The following is a 17,215-nucleotide window of genomic DNA, read 5'->3' as shown; positions in this document are numbered from 1 at the left end:
GGGGAGGGGCAGTGAGTGTGCCTGCTCTGACTACTTTGAGGATCACCGATGGACGAGAGGGTAGAGCTAGAGCCCTAGCAGAGAGGATTCGGGCATTACAGTGTCAGATAGGAGAGGTCAGGACTCCATCAGATGACATTGCAGGTATGTTATATTTTGTTTTCCTTTCGGTTTATATCAGTATTTATGTTGTTTGGAATTTTGCATCAGTTTGGGTAAGTGTTATCTTTGGTTTAATTATTTGTTCATGTTTAGGTTATATCTTCAAAACTTGTTATATGCCATCTGCATGTCATGAATAGTTAGTGGGTTAGTAAGGGGTTGTATCTCGTGTAGAGGATTCCAAAGTGTTCGGTTGTTATTCTGGTTTTTGGTCGAGATCGGTTCAGGGGCATTGTTTGGAAGGTTTATGGTCAGGATTCAGTGGGTTAGTTCTCCAGTATCGTCAGGATTCAATGGTTTTAGTAATTGTGCTTGGTTGGATCTTGGGGTGCCAATGGAAGTGGTCTATTGTTGATGTTTTGGTCTGAGCATCTGTTCATTGGGCTTCAAGATTTAACGGTTGTATAATTAAAAGCTTCTGGGGTTATCTGTTTTTCTAGGATTTTAGGAAGTGTCCATCTGGTCTTTAAGGGTAGTGTGTCCTTTTGGGTTTGGCTAGTGATGGATCACTAGCATTGGTAAGCTCAGGTTGTCAGAAGTTCGGTTATTGGAGTGTAAGAAGGATTGGGAATCCTTCAAATCTTGTGAGTCATAAGAGATGGGTTGAATCAAAGTGGGGGAGAACCGTTCAGGTATTCAGGAACAGAAGTAGGCGTGAAACTAGGATGAGTTTCGCATCCCCGTCGGGGATGAAAGCGGCCCAAGTGGCCGTCTGGATTGAGGATTGTGTGAGTTGGGAGTTCAGGAAACTTCCCAACATTTGGTTCACGCCTTCTTGGTGTCAGATAGCGGCTTTAGTAGACCCAAGGGTGACAGCTGTGGAAAATTGGAAGTAAGACCATGGGCGACAGCTGGGGAAAATTGAAAGTGTTGTAAGATTGCGAGGTGGCCCATAGCATTCACTAGTGGACAGTTAGTGTGGGAGTGTTGTAATACTACGGGGTGGCCCGTAGCATTCACCGGTCCCTATGCAACGGTAAGAGTGTGTCAAATCTATGATTTGCTCATGGATTTCTTCATATGGTTTAGGCCAGGGTGGGTCAATTCGCAAGACTGTGGGAGGGCCACACCATGATTAGAATCAGTAAATGGTAGGTCGTTGGAGACCTGGTATGATGTAAGACTACAATTGGTCTTGTAGTGTTCAGTTTAGCATTGGGTTTGGTGACGAGATGATTCGGGTAATTATTGTCAGTTGAGGCTTTCTTTTGAAAGTCGCATGGGGCGACTGTATGGGTGTCTTGTGGCTCAGCAATTGGGCAGGAATCCAGTATTTCAAATAGTTAGCAGACAAGTTAGGACCAAAGAGGTGTCGATTGCTTTTGGAAAGCAGCTAAGAGATAGCGTGATGTTTCAGGCAATATTAGTGAATTGAGATTTGCATGTGTGGAGTAGCTTGTTGTTCGGGAAATGCTAAGTCACTTGCAGTTTAGATTAAATAATCTCAGAGTAATTGATTTGACCCTATTGCACAACTCTCGTTTGAGTCTAACTGTTGCAATGACGAATCTTCTACTCGAAGAATTATCTGAGCCTTTTGTCAAGTATAAGTGTTTCGCAACTATTTATGGTCAGTGACTTCGTTTCCACCCGTAGCATCAAGATAATCAGGGTTGGAAGTGTTTTATTTAGTTTGTTATTCGATGAGGGATTGGAATTGTAATGATTTAGCATGGGCGGTTTGTCGGGGAGTCAGGCCAATGTAGATTTTAGGTTTCAGAAAAGTATAAGTGGTTTTCTTCAGGGGCTAAGGATTTGTTCTTCTTCGATTTGGAAGTTTCTGTTTCGATTTCGTTGTCTTGGGAAGGTCGTTTTATGCTTATAATTTTTAGTTGTGTTCCTCAGGTGGTTTGGTATCATCTGTGTGTTAGTAAAGAGCGATTTCGAGGATGAAATATAAGTTAAGTGGGGGAGAGTTGTAACACTCGGTTTTAGATTTGCTTCATTATTCGGTTTTGCAGCCCAATCATCAATTTTCATGAGGCTTAGGGCCTTGGGGAAGAAATGATTTGGCCCTTTTCGGATGTGGGTGTTATGGTTTAAGTGGTCCAAGTGTTCGATGGTGTTTTTGGACCCCAAGGGTATAATCCTAATTTGATAACTTGGTCCTTTATGAAATTTGGGTTTTGTTCAAGAAGTTTTAAGGTTATGGTGAGTTGTTAGAAGCGTAGGGATTCTCGCCACCTTTCCATGGATATAAGGTTCATTGGAAACGTACCTAAGATGAAGAAGTTAGGGCAATTTGAAATAATGGCAGAAATGGTCCTAGTTGAAAAGATTTGCTAGATAGGTCCCATGCGTGCATGGTAAGTTGGCGCGTGCCTCGGTAAGTAGCTTGGGTACGCCCACCGTAATTGGCATAGTGTCAAAACCTAGTTTTCATGGCTTGTGCACTATTTAAATACACTTATAAGCTCAAGGCTCTCTCATTTCACAGCCTACATTGACCTGTAGCCTCATTTTGGAAACCATACTCTCATTGAATGTTTATGAGATCTAAGTGTTTATTTTGGTGTGTTTTTGCTCATTTTCAAGGAAAATGTGTTTGGTGCTATCTTGTGGTTCAAAGGAAGACTTATAGATCCAAACTCTTGGCTTCATTTCCAGCTCATTTAAGGTATCAAGTTCATATATTGGCTTCTTGTTATGCTTTATGGATTTAAGGCTAGATTTGTGCTTATTTTAGGGTTTTGACTCCTCCTTGTGAGTTTGAGCCACTCTAGGAGCTAAGATTGCTAGATCTTGCCCTTTCTGAGTTTGTAAGATTGTAAAAATGGTATCTTGATCCTTGCTTTTGGTCCATGCATGTTCTAGTTGGATTTATATGGGTCTTAATGGATTAAGATGGTTGTTGGGTCCCATTAAGACATGTAATTGCATAAAGGTGCCAACTTTATGCATTAAAAGCTTTATTTTAAGGTTCTTTGAAGTTTGGGTGCAAAGTGCTTAAGTGGTTAAGCCATAATATCAGTTCTAGAATAAGTCAGTTTACGATCCACGTAACTGACCGTAACTGAAGTTTGGGTGCAAAGTGCTTAAGTGGTTAAGCCATAATATCAGTTCTAGAATAAGTCAGTTTACGCCCCACGTAACTGACCGTACGCAGCGTACCAAGTTGTGGTCACGATCTGGATTCGTCGAGTACGCCCAATGTAACTGAGTGTACGCCCCATGTACACTGCTTAGTTGGGCTTTGGACTTGATGTGTTTTGGGGATTTGCATCTTTGGGCCACTCCTTTGGACTTTGTTGCTTTGGGCCTTTTGGGCCACCTGAGATCAACTTTTGGACTAAGGAAATTATTGGGCTTTAGGATAAGGCCCCTATGGGGGTTGGGCCCAATTTGGAAAATTAGGCCATAATTGTGGATCTTTTGGTTTTGGGCCTTTTCGATTTACGAATTTGGGCCTTAGTTTTGGTTCAAGTTGGGCCAGTGGTAAAATGGTCATTTTACCCCACGTATGGATTTTGGCATAAAGTGGAACCCAAGTGTTAATTGGGTGTTATTTTGTACTAATAGCTCGGGGAGTCGTCAGGGCAGCAACTAGGGATTACTTTCAGTGAGCTTCAACATTCGAGGCGAGTCTCTTCACTGTACTATGGATCGAATGCACCAATTCTGACCATGTGGTTTATGTTTTATAGGAAGATCCGAGGGTGGCCCTTGGCAATTATATGAAAGACCGAGAGGTGGCTCCTGGCAATCTGTATGCAAGACCAAAGTCTGAACTTTGGCAGTTAATTAGTTAAGTAGTTGTAGATCGTATGCTAGTTGTCTTTGTGATACTTGCATGGAATGCCAGGAGACGGATCCTGGCACTTGTCTGTAAGAACCAGGGTTTTGGCCCCCGGCGTGGCATGAAAGACCATGATATAGCATGTGGCATAATGACAAGACTATGTTTGACATATAGCACTTTATTGATTGTTGGATATGTATGATATGTATGACTCGTTTGATACGTATGATATGTGATATTTGGGGAAGTCACCAAGTTGTGCTTACAGTTTGTGGTTTATGGTTCCAGGTACTTCTAGTTCGAAAAGGAAGGGTCCGACTTGATCGCAACGCATACACCCATGTTTTTTCGCAATTCATGATTTTGGGAATTTACTTTGATAATTGTTTTACTCTAGAATACTTTTAAATGTTTGAATAAAGATAAATGAATGTTTGAATATATATATATTAAAATTAAAATTTTTACCCTATGATTTTCGAGGTGTTAGAATATATATATATATATATATATATATATATATATATATATATATATATATATATATATATATATATATATATATATATATATATATATACTAATTTTCTCTTAAATACAATATCTTATTAACGATATCCATGAATCATATAAACACAGGGAAAACGCCCAAGTCATAGGAATATTAATGGGGGTAAATGGGACGGAAAGTACATCCCCGCCTTAGCCCTCATTATCGATTGATTTTGGTATGTCTTTTTTGGGCTAAAAACAGTTCTTATTTTAGCTAAAAGAAACTATTTTTTGGTAACAAATAATTATTTATAGCATAATTTTACATGTTAAAAACAAAAAAGTTATGGCATCTTAAAAACATGGGAAATCTCCAATAAAGTCCTAAAATTTTAGCTCGGTTTATGTTTTAATCCTAAACTAATTTTTGTTTACGAAAAAGTCCCAAAAACCGGCAAAAGTTTGCATTTTGACCCTTTTTGACTGGTTGGAACCGGTAACAAATTAATTTAGGACTATTTCATAAATTGACCCAAAATATTGGGACTTTTCTGCAAAAACAAAAAATATTAGGGTTTTTCTGCAAACAAAAATCTTATTATTATTATATTAAAAGTATAAATAAGTATACTATTTTTTAAATTTGTTATTATTAATATTATTAATAATACATATAAATACATTTAAATTAAAAAAATATTAAAGACATTTTATAAAGGTGAAGGTTAAGTGGATGATAATGCTTTAAGCTTTGTAATCATGAATGTCTGTTTGTATATTCTAACTTTGTATATGGTCATTTCACATTTGTTATTATTGTTTTTAATTCAGAATATTAACATTTAACAATTTAAAAGAAGCTACTGATTTTTCAAATTGTTTACAAATAGTGAGCATGTGATATGCGTGTATGTCTTGTGTGTAAGTATTTTTGAATTACTAACATGTATGTTGCTCTTTTTCATTACTTTATCTTTGTGGTTTTTTGGAAAGATAGCAGATATAATGTGATAAAGCAAAATAAATCATATTACTTTCTATTAAATAATATATTTTAATTAATATTTTCGAATTTTGATATGGGCTACCAATGTAAATATTTATTGTAGATCTGTTGGATTTGAAAAGAAATCATTCTACCTTAAGAAATTTTATATACAAAGTGAGAAATCCTTTTATCTTAAACTATTTATACATAATTTTATATATAGACAACTTTTTTTAAATTGTTAAGTGTTAATATTTTGAATTGAAAACAATAATAAGAAATGTGAAATGATCATATACAAAGTGAGGACATACAAGTCGTGATTTCTTTAATATATTTTTATTTAAGTGTATTTATATGTATTATTAAATATATTAATAATAATGAATTCAAAAATTAATATACTTGTTAATAATAATAATAATAATAATAATAATAATAATAATAATGTTTTTGTTTGCAGAAAACTCCTAATATTTTTTTTTTGCAGAAAAAATCCCAATATTTTAAGTCATTTTGTGAAATAGTCCCAATATTTTATGTTAGTTTATGAAATAGTCCCAAATTAATTTGTTGTCGGTTCCAACCGGTCAAAAGGGGTCAAAATGAATACTTTTGCCAGTTTTTTGGACTTTTTCGTAAACAAAAATTAGTTTATGACTAAAACGTAAACCGGACCAAAATTTTAGGATTTTATTGGAGATTTTCCTAAAAACATTATAATAAAAACTTAAAAACATGTTTTTTATTGAATTTTAGAACTCAAAATTATATTATTATTTATTATATTTATATAACTAATATATATAAAATTTATTAATGGGACCCCATCAGGGTTTCAGGACAGAACTGTCCGCCCCGTCCCGGTCTCCATTTTTTTTAAATAAATACTCTAAAACGGGACGAGTCTTTACCAAATCATTTGACATCCAATTAAATATAGAGTAAATTATATTTTCAGCTTAATCTTTGAAAATTTGATAAAATGTATCCTTGTGGTTTAAAGAAGTTACACTTTATATCCCTAGTTCATGTAACATTTATGTCAATAAAAATTATAAAATTTTATAATGATAAATCAAAAAATACAAATTTGAAAACTAGTGCTTAAATCTTTAAAAAAAAAAAGTTTACTACATAAATACAATAATTTGCTTACTTTTAATGATACTGTAAACTTTTCTATAATTTTAACGATTCTTGACACGTTTGAATATATCATCTTAAATAACAAAGTTAATTGTTAACCCTACTTAAAAATATAACATTCTCTCTCCTTCACAATGTCACACGGTCTCTCTTAAAAGGACCATCACATGTATCTTGTAGTTAAGAGAGAGAGATAGGGAGAGAGAGAGAATCACAGTAGCAAAGGAGAGGCCAGGAAAATTTCAGAAATCCACAAATAGAGATAGCTCCCAAGACACACTCTTATCCTTATATCTTCATCTTCATATATCTTCACATATCAACCAATTCTTCATTAATTTCTCAAATGGCATTTTCCATTCGCCATTGAAGAGCCCTCTTTTTTCCATTCCATTCTCAATACACGGAAACAATAAAAACAACTCAGAAGCTATGGCACCGAGGTCCAACAGAGGAAAAGGAAACAAAACCAAAGCCGATAAGAAGAAGAAGGAAGAGAAAGGTCTTCGTCTTCTTCTTCTCTTAATCTTCTCTGTTCTCTAATCGGAATCTCATTCAGAATCAATAACATTTACAGTAATATGATTTTTAATTTTTGCAGTTGTTCCTAGTGTTCTAGACATAACTATCATCACTCCTTATGAAACTCAAGTTATACTCAAGGTAAATTACAACTAAGGATTTTCGAATTCATTTACTTTGTTAGATGGATTTCAACTTAATTTGTAACGAAAATGCAGGGCATCTCCACAGACAAAATACTCGACGTGAAGAAATTACTAGCTGTTAATGTCGATACTTGCCATCTAACCAATTACTCTCTCTCACACGAGGTGAACTTCCCAAAGAAATTCACGATAATTGCACTAATTTGGTTTGAACATTTCAGATTAATTATCAATAACACTCATTACTAATTACTAAAACTATTGATGAATAACTACTATGTTTTCGGCGCTAATTTCAATCCTTGATTATTGGAGAAATCGGTGACAAAACTAATTTCTAGAGCCTAAATTCTGAAACTCACAACACCATTAAAGCTGTAATTAATGATGAACAGCATGTCATAGTGAAATTGGTCTGTATTTGAAAATTTTGGCTCTAGAAATAAGGGGTAGACTGTAATTAATTATTGGCATTGAAAATGTCTGTAAATCTGTAATAATTTGTTGGCATTGAATAATTTTAAACAGGTTAAAGGAGCAAAGTTGAATGATAGGGTGGATTTGGTTTCTTTGAAGCCATGTTTGATGAAGATGGTTGAAGGTAGGTTGCTTTTTTCACCAATATCCCACAAAACTACAAACCATAAATCATCGATTAAATCTTATACATACATTTATATCAACATATATATATATATATATATATATATATATATATATATATATATATATATATATATATATATATATATATATATATGCATATAAATGTATGTATTTAGGTATAATATTTTCTTAACTTTTTTTGGGTTTTTAATATTTGTTATCTACAACTCCTATGAAATATCGCTTGTCTAGATCTTTGGATGCAGTTCAAACAAGGAAAAAAATTGAAAGCTTTTTACAGAAAAAATTGACTGCATATTCTTAAAGCTGTCATATTTATTAAAGAAATCACAGCTACATAAGATAGATTTCTTTAAATAGTAATGTTTTTTTGTAAAAAGGTTTCAGTTAAAAGAATATTTATTTATTGTTATTGTTATTATTACATTATAAAATTGATTTTTGTTGAAATTGTTAGTTTCATTAAAGTGCCACCTCTAGTTTTATTAAATTGCCTATATGTATTCAATGTTTCTCGTTTACATAAAAAGATTATTTATTTACTTATTAATGCCTATATATTATATGTTTTTTTTTTTACTAAATTATATGTTTTTTGAAAAACAAAAATTTATTGATATAAAGGCATATTCTACCAAAATGCCCATGGGATACATGACAAAATTATTGTGTACACCAATGTCGTACGCTATGGCATGTTCTTTACTTATTTTTAAAGGCTCACCCAATCGTGAATTTAAATGATTACACAAACCTCGAAAAATAATATAAAAAGCCCAATTGGGAGGATAGAAAAACTATTAAATATTTCTGCCAATTATCTTTATTTTAGTATTAAATAATTAAGATTGCGGAATTTCAAACAAATATTATACAACAAAAGTTCTAATTCTTTCACTGATTGTTTTTGCTTCGGATTGTAGCTTTAAATAGTCAATGTTACAGAAACAATATTATGATTGTAATAAAATAACTTTTATAATGATATTTTATACATAATTATTATTATTAGTTTTTAAATTAAGAATAATTTAAACTCAAACAAAAGTTTTGTATGAAATCGATGTGTTTTAATAGGTACAGAAATACTCATTTCACCTGTTACATATAAGTTTCGTCTTATTAATTTTACCACTTTATATAACCCAATGGGTTCATTCTGCCACCAGTAATAAACTTTACAAAATTAAAAATCATGACTATTGACTAGTGAACTTTTTTTTTTTATATAATTTTTTAGTTATACTTCTGTCTTTTGATTTCCTTCAAAGTTTTCCTTATTATTTATTTATGTCTATTAATTTCCATAAAAGCTTCCTTTGCAATATTCCCAACTTGTCCATTTTTGTCGGGTAGTTTCACAATTATATAAAATTACCAAAATAACTTTCTTACTTTTTATATTTTTATGGAATTTGGAGTTTTACATGTTTATAACGCTCTTGTAGATACGTATCTGTTCGGATAAAGTAAATTTGAGAACTATTTTATTAAAAAATTAAAATTAAAACAATTTCATAAATTAATACTTTTGAAAAGTTACATAATTATATATTATATATAAGTAATATGGTATAACGGAATAGCTCATGATATATACTATAAATTAACGAGATATGTTTTTGTATTTATTTAGCATAGCAAGCTATTATTTAATTAGTTGATATAATGTTCATCATTAAAATTACAGACATAATATAAAATTATATGTCAGAAGATTTATTTTTATAATGTCATGTGATATTTAATTTCTCTTTTGAAAAATAAACTATATCGATTTATAGAATATTTGTAAAATTTGAAGACACGTGTTTTTTATTTACAAAATTGCCATTGACATTTTTGAAGAGGACTACACGGAGGAGGCGCATGCGGTGGCGCACGTGCGGAGACTATTGGATATCGTCGCGAGCACAACGCGTTTCGGGAAGCCCAAGGCGAGAAGAGCCACCACAGTCGCCGGAGGAGAAGCTCGATCCAAGAAGGGACGATCTCAAAATGTGCAGGTTACAGCCGGCCGACCTGTCTCTCCCTTGTCTGATGGAGGAGAAACCGTTGAAAATGGCGGTTCCTCCGAAACAGAGACAACTGCGGCTGCAACTTCTCCGGTATCGGGGAACCTCGACATGGCAGCCATTCATCCGGTTCCGAAGCTCTCCGATTTCTACGAATTCTTCTCTTTCTCAAATCTCTCTCCACCTATCTTACGTAAGCACCAGGTTTCCTTTTGAGTTTTCGTTCTTATCGGAGATTAACGCCAGTTTAATTAATCGATCTTTGGCCTTTTTAATTCTCAGAATTGAAAAGAATTGATGGCCAGGATGCGCAGGAGAAGCGCGAGGGCGATCACTTCGAAATGCAGGTTCTCTCTCAAACTCACACACATTGTTTCTCGAGACGAAACTCCATTGTCACACAATTATGAAATCATAAATTGCCATCACAACTTAAGAAGTTGTTTGTGTCGATCATAAAATTCAACATACTTTGAAGAAAAAACAGTGAATTATTCGCAAAGATGATAATATCTTCTCTATTTGCAGATTAAAATATGTAACGGAAAGTTATTTCAAGTAGTTGCATCCACGAAGGGCTTCTACGCCTTGGGAAAGCAGTTTTTGCAAAGCCATTCCCTGGTGGATCTTCTTCAACAGCTCAGCCAAGCTTTTGCTAACGTCCGTATATTATTTCCTTTTCTGCTTCATCTCTATGTTCTCTCTTCTATTAATTGGAAGAAGTGTGTAAGAGAAAAATACTCAATTTTATGTTGAAATTATGCAGGCGTATGATTCCTTGATGAAAGCCTACTTAGAACATAATAAGGTAATATATAATTGATGCTATAAGAGTGTAATTGGAAACTGACATTATGTATTTTTTCAGTTTGGTAATCTTCCATATGGTTTTCGGGCGAACACTTGGTTAGTTCCTCCATCCATTTTGGACTCAGAATCAAACTTCCAGCCACTTCCATCAGAAGATGAAAACTGGGGTGGCAATGGTGGAGGCCAAGGGCAAAATGGTCAACATGACCATAGACCATGGGCCACAGAGTTTGCAATATTAGCCAACCTTCCTTGCAAGACTGAGGAAGAAAGGGTGATTCGTGATCGAAAGGCATTCTTGCTTCATAGCTTGTTTGTTGATGTCTCTATCTTTAAAGCTGTTTCAACCATACGCAAAGTCATAGATTCTGTTGCAACATCAAACTGTTCTCCAGGATCAATAGTACGTGAGGATCGTGTGGGAGACTTGTTTATTACAGTGAGGCGTGATGCAGCTGATGCAAGCTCAAAGTCAGAAGTGAAGGTAGTTGGTGTTGGATCTCCTACCATGTCTTCTGAGGAAGTTGCTATAACAAATTTACTCAAAGGAATAACAGCAGATGAGAGTGCAGTAGTCCATGTAAGTATGCCTTAACTCATTCTTCTGCTAGCTATGGAATATTGGAATCTAAATAAATATAGCCAACTTTTACTGTTTACAGGACACCACCTCCCTGGGTACTGTATTTGTAAGACATTGTGGATATACAGCAACTGTAAAGATTGTTGGTGACATCAAAAAGGCAAAGTTCATATCACAAGATATATCGATTGATGATCAACCAGAAGGTGGAGCTAATTCCCTTAACATTAACAGGTATGGAATTAATAAACTCCAAGATTATAAACTGATACTTCTGGATCACCAAATCACAATAACAAAAGGTCCCCAAAATCAGTAGTAAATTAGTAACATAAAACTTGGTTATATGGAACCTTTTACAGCTTAAGGGCTCTGCTTCCCAACTCAAGAGATCTGGAATTATCAGGATCTCTATCATCTGAACAGGGGAATGTTGAAGCTTCAAGGGGTTTGGTTAAACAAGTAATAAAAGAAAGTTTGAAGAATCTGGAAAAGTCAGAAGCTTCTGGAAAGCCTATCAGATGGGAATTGGGATCTTGTTGGGTACAGCATCTGCAAAAGCAGGAAGCACCATCAGGAGACAGTTCACCCAATGAAGATAAAGCTGAAACAGTGGTTAAAGGCTTAGGAAAACAATTTAAAATGCTGAAAAAGCGGGAAAAGAAGCAAAATGATGCTGATTCCTCTGATGAAACAGAAGAAAACAATTTAGGTCAAGAAAGCAGTGTCAGTGAGTCAGACATCAAAGAGTCAAACTCGGAGTCAGAGCTGACTAAACTGATTCCAGAAGAAGCCTTCTTAAGGTTGAAAGAAAGTGGAACTGGTCTTCATTTGAAGGTTTGTTCATCTCTTTTCAAAAGTAAACGCAAGGAATTACTTTCACATACTTTGTTTGAAAAGGCTAAGTGCTCTCTTTAATCTTTATATGCTCCTTGTATAACAGTCACGAGATGAGCTTATTGAAATGGCACATGCTTATTATGATGAAGTTGCATTGCCTAAACTGGTAATATACTTTTTTACATAATAAATTTTACCATATACTTGAATGGCAAAATGAAAATTTTGGTCTCTTTTTTAGGTGACAGATTTTGCATCACTTGAACTTTCTCCAGTTGATGGGCGAACACTCACTGATTTCATGCATTTAAGAGGGCTACGTATGCGCTCTTTAGGACGTGTGGTGAGTTTTTTGAATAATGTTCCAAGATTTCCGTTTACATTTATTAATAAATAAAAAAATAATAAATATCTGACCTACTCTAGTTTTACTAATTAGGTTGAACTTGCTGAGAAGCTTCCTCATATACGATCACTATGTATTCATGAGATGGTGACACGTGCCTTTAAGCATATAATTGAAGCTGTTGTTGCTTCTGTTGAAAACTTTGCTGAGCTGTCAGCAACAATTGTGTCAGCTTTAAATTTCTTGTTTGGGGTGTGGGGAATAGATGATAAGAGTAAAGAATTTACTGAAGATCAAAGTCTTAAGCTACATTGGTTGCAATCTTTTTTGGCAAAAAGATATGATTGGAAGATGAAGGATGAATACCAACAGTTGAGGAAGTTATCAGTTCTACGTGGATTGTGTCACAAGGTACCATTTCGTATGAACTGTTTATTTAGTTTTGAAATTTTTTTAAAAATAAAATACTGATAGCTTCAACCACATCCAGATTGGTTTGGAATTGGTTTCACGAGACTATGATATGGAAACTCCAAATCCATTTAGGAGTTCTGATGTTATCAGCATGGTCCCAGTTTGTAAGGTAGCTCTCTCTCTCTCTCTCTCTCTCTCACACACACACACACACACACACACAAGTCAAGGACATGTATTGGATAAAGTGGCTGAATGGATAATGATTTCTGTCTGGATAAAATGTTGAATGCATGAAGTCTCTTCCTTTTTTGAACAGAAATCAACTATCTGAATCTGAGTAAATGACCATTTTACCCTTCTGTAAAGACATGATGGTAAATAACAAATGGTTGCTTATTTAAGAACTGTTGTAAATCACAGCTTATATTCTATAAATAATAGTACAAATTTAGTTATATTTAATCATAATATGATTAGTAACTTCAAATTGAACACAATATTTAATCATAATATTAATAATAATTCAAACTGTACCTAATAGTTAAGAATTGTTTTGACACTTTCTAAATTTCAGCTTTATCAAATATATTTAGCCAAGAAGGGTTTAATTAGTTTTGATCTTCATAAGTTATTAGACTTGAAAATTAATTCAAAGTTGAGTATTTAACAATGTTATTCACATTTTTATAATCTTATTTGCTAATTAGGTAATCCAAAGTTGAATATTTTATAATCTCATTAGTTAATTTCCCTAAAATTGGATGAAAAGTACTAATCAATATAAGAAAAAGTAAGGGAAAATAGGTACAGGGTTAGTGTCTGAGTACATTAAACTAGTTTTTTTTTTGGCTTAACCCATTAAGTCATTCTGTGTAGATCAAGTAAAAAAGAAACAACCCCTAACATTGATGTATATGTAACAGCACGTATTATGTTCTTCTGCTGATGGGCGGACGTTACTAGAGTCTTCCAAAATTGCCCTTGATAAAGGAAAACTAGAAGATGCAGTTAACTATGGAACCAAGGTAACATTAAATAAAAAAGTTTCATTCTTTACATGAATAAAAGCAAGGTGTTATTTGTTAACATTTGTATATACTATATACAATATTGAAGGCACTTGCAAAGATGATAGCTGTATGTGGCCCTTATCACCGAACCACTGCTAGTGCATACAGCCTCCTTGCAGTTGTTCTTTACCACACTGGTGACTTCAATCAGGTAAATAAATTCATGTAAAACTCTATTTACTATTCTCATGGAAAAATCTACCTTTTTTTAAAATAATTATAATCTTGTATAATGTAGGCAACAATTTATCAACAAAGGGCTTTGGACATAAATGAGAGAGAACTTGGGCTTGATCATCCAGACACAATGAAAAGTTACGGGGACCTTTCGGTCTTTTACTATCGTCTCCAACATATTGAACTGGCACTCAAGTAAGTCAATCATGCTGGCTTTTTAGTCAAAGATTGGACCAGGTGGTTAATGATTAATAAAATAAAATAATAAATTAATATTACATTGTGATTGTGTTTTCACAGATACGTCAACCGTGCTCTGTTTCTTTTGTATTTCACTTGTGGGCTCTCGCACCCCAACACAGCTGCTACTTATATTAATGTGGCTATGATGGAAGAGGGTATGGGAAATGTCCATGTTGCCCTCAGATACCTTCATGAAGCCTTAAAGTGTAACCAAAGATTACTAGGAGCTGATCACATACAGGTCCCTCTCTCTCTCACCCTCTCTCTCTCTCTCTCACACACACACACAGTTGTTTGACTAAATATGTTTTGACTCTACAGACTGCTGCAAGCTATCATGCCATAGCTATAGCTCTTTCATTGATGGAAGCTTATTCCTTAAGCGTCCAACATGAGCAAACTACATTGCAGATTCTTCAAGCAAAATTGGGAGTAGAGGATCTTCGTACTCAGGTAAGCATTTTACATTAAATTTTTTACCCATTATAGCAATGAGATTTGAATTATGAGATGGCATAAGCCTTAGAGCAGATTTCAGATGATGGTGTATTGATTTGTGTTTTCTTTTTTAATTTTGATGTGATTAGGATGCTGCTGCATGGCTTGAATATTTTGAATCAAAAGCATTAGAGCAGCAAGAAGCAGCAAGAAATGGAACTCCAAAACCAGATGCATCAATTGCAAGCAAGGGTCATCTTAGGTATTAATATGGTATATCCAATTTTTACTCAAATGTAGAAGACTGTTTAATAGTTTACCTCTGTTGACTAATAAATTTACTTTGACTTCATTCTTGCAGTGTATCAGATCTACTTGATTTCATTAATCCAGATCAGGATTCCAAGGGAGGAGATGGACAGAGGAAACGTCGTACCAAGGTAGTTAAATACAGAGTTTAACAAAGCAACAAAAGTTTTTTTTTAATAAATATATTTTTTTAAGTACTTAACTTGACCTACAAACAAGGTTTGTTTGGTTGGATGGAATGGAATTGGATGGGGTAATGGAATTAGCAAGGTGATGGAATGAATGATTACATTCCATGGTCATGTTTGGTTAGCCTAGTTGAACGAAATAAATTTTTGAATGGAGTTTCTATATTATGTGTAAGTAAAAAGATATATAACTTTAAATATATTCTATACATTATTGTAATTACAATTAACGAACTTGAATGTGGAAACCAGAAAATGAAAAATAAAATAAAGTATGTTCTGCTACTATATTATCAGGCATCACCAGTTGGCGAAAAGTCTCCTGAAGTACAAACACAAACAGATTCAAAAAACAATGATACTGTTGAAACCACTACTATTCAAGAAGATGAACCAGAGGTGGTTATCCAAAAAGCAAAAAAGGACGAAAATACCCCTAAAAATGTAACACTAGTCACAGAAGAATTCCAAGAACCAATCTCCGATGAAGGATGGCAAGAAGCCAATCCAAAGATCCGGTCAGGGTCAGGACACACGGGTCAAAAAAAGTTCAACAGAAGACGTCCCGACCTAACCAAACTACACGTCCAGGAAAAAAAGGAAGCCATTGTCATTCCAAAAGTAACCCCAAGAACAAGTTCAATTTCCAAAATCACCCCTAGGGTTTCCCCAACTACCGCAACTATGGCTTCCAAGTCTGTCTCATACAAAGCAGTTGCAGTCGCCCCACCAGGTACAATTCTCAAACCCTTACTCGAAAAACAAGAACTTCACGAGGACAAAAACGTAAAAAACATCGCATCAGAGGATGATGTCAAGAACGAACAACAACTACAACCTGATGTTGTGGATCTCACAATACCAGAGGATGAAGTCATAAAAGAAGTCGACACAGTTCACGAAACTACACCAGAATCAGAAAAGTCAACGGATGAAAATAAAGATTCAGAAACAAGTAGTAACATAACAGACAATACAACCGAAACAAATGGAAGCAAACTTTCAGCTTCAGCTCAACCATTCAGCCCTCAAAGCAACGTGTATGATCTCATCCCCGAATATCCACCAATCGCAGCTCGAGTTCCGTGTGGGCCCCGCTCGCCGTTATACTACCGAATGACACAATCCCAATCGTTTCGGTTAAAAAACGGGTTCTTAAAATACCAAATCCCCGGAAGTGGGTTCGGGTCCGGGTCTGGGTCTAGCCCACGGATCATGAACCCGCATGCACCCGAGTTCGTCCCAAAACGGGCCTGGCAGGGTTCGGAAGGTGGGACAATTGGGTCCGGGTCAGGGTCGAGTGAAGATGAGAAGGTGAAAAAGATGAGTTCGGATGTTGAGAAAGCTGAGCTGGCGAGACAGATTTTGTTGAGTTTTATTGTGAAGTCAGTTCGTGATAACTCGGAGGTGAAAAGTGAAAGTGAAAGTGGAGTGGTTAAAAGTGATAGTGCACCCCCACAGTCACAGTCACAAACACAGACACCTGCGATTATGAAGATAATTTATGGGGATGATGAAGGAGTGGTGGAGAAAAATAAAGATGATAATGGAAATGGAAATGGAGACGGTGAAGGGTTTGTTATGGTGACGAAAAGGAGAAGGAATAAACAGCAGTTTGCAAGTGGGGTGAGTGGGTTGTATGGACATACTCAACAGCAATCTGTGTCTGCTTCCGTGCGTTGAGTTGAGTTGAGTTGAGTTGAATGAATAAAATTGGTTCAAATCTGTTGCGATTATTGTTGTTGTTACTCTTGGTGTAAGAGGTTTTGTTTGACTCATAATAATAAAATCATTAATGTTTGGTTTATGTAACATTAAATCTAACAACTGGGTTGTTACTTTTTTTCAAACATGACCATTTTGTTTTTGGATCAAATCAGTAAAAGGATAAAATACTCTTTTTACTAACATTTAACGGCAATGTTTAACAGAGATGGTGATAAAGACCATAATA

General features: G+C 34.7%; 1 protein-coding gene across 1 annotated transcript; it reads left to right on the top strand.

The window, feature by feature from the left end:
* Nucleotides 1-6,724: 6,724 nt before the first annotated feature.
* Nucleotides 6,725-17,068, top strand: LOC145042705 (Tetratricopeptide repeat (TPR)-like superfamily protein). Its single transcript, XM_078991166.1, has 23 exons — nt 6,725-7,032; nt 7,132-7,193; nt 7,271-7,363; nt 7,727-7,799; nt 9,674-10,033; nt 10,123-10,187; nt 10,369-10,500; nt 10,607-10,648; nt 10,709-11,230; nt 11,313-11,467; nt 11,596-12,070; nt 12,177-12,239; nt 12,315-12,416; nt 12,513-12,830; nt 12,910-13,002; nt 13,760-13,861; nt 13,953-14,057; nt 14,145-14,278; nt 14,384-14,567; nt 14,648-14,779; nt 14,914-15,026; nt 15,126-15,204; nt 15,559-17,068. The coding sequence occupies exons 1-23, from the start codon at nt 6,963-6,965 to the stop codon at nt 16,942-16,944; spliced, it is 4,860 nt and encodes a 1,619-aa protein (XP_078847292.1). The 5' UTR covers nt 6,725-6,962; the 3' UTR covers nt 16,945-17,068.
* The last annotated feature ends 147 nt before the right edge of the window (nt 17,069-17,215 follow it).

This window comes from Lactuca saligna, chromosome 4 (assembly GCF_052625555.1).
Source record: "Lactuca saligna cultivar CGN05327 chromosome 4, ASM5262555v1, whole genome shotgun sequence".
NCBI classification, from domain to species: Eukaryota; Viridiplantae; Streptophyta; class Magnoliopsida; order Asterales; family Asteraceae; genus Lactuca; species Lactuca saligna.
This window is presented reverse-complemented; position numbering and strand designations above follow the sequence as displayed.

Bases quoted from the DNA above. Each gene is read 5' to 3' on its own strand.
- LOC145042705 (XM_078991166.1), top strand. From the start codon at position 6,963: ATGGCACCGAGGTCCAACAGAGGAAAAGGAAACAAAACCAAAGCCGAT. The intron at 7,364-7,726 runs GTGAACTTCCCA...AATTTTAAACAG, and splicing joins ATTACTCTCTCTCACACGAG to GTTAAAGGAGCAAAGTTGAA. The intron at 10,034-10,122 runs GTAAGCACCAGG...TTTAATTCTCAG, and splicing joins TCTCTCTCCACCTATCTTAC to AATTGAAAAGAATTGATGGC.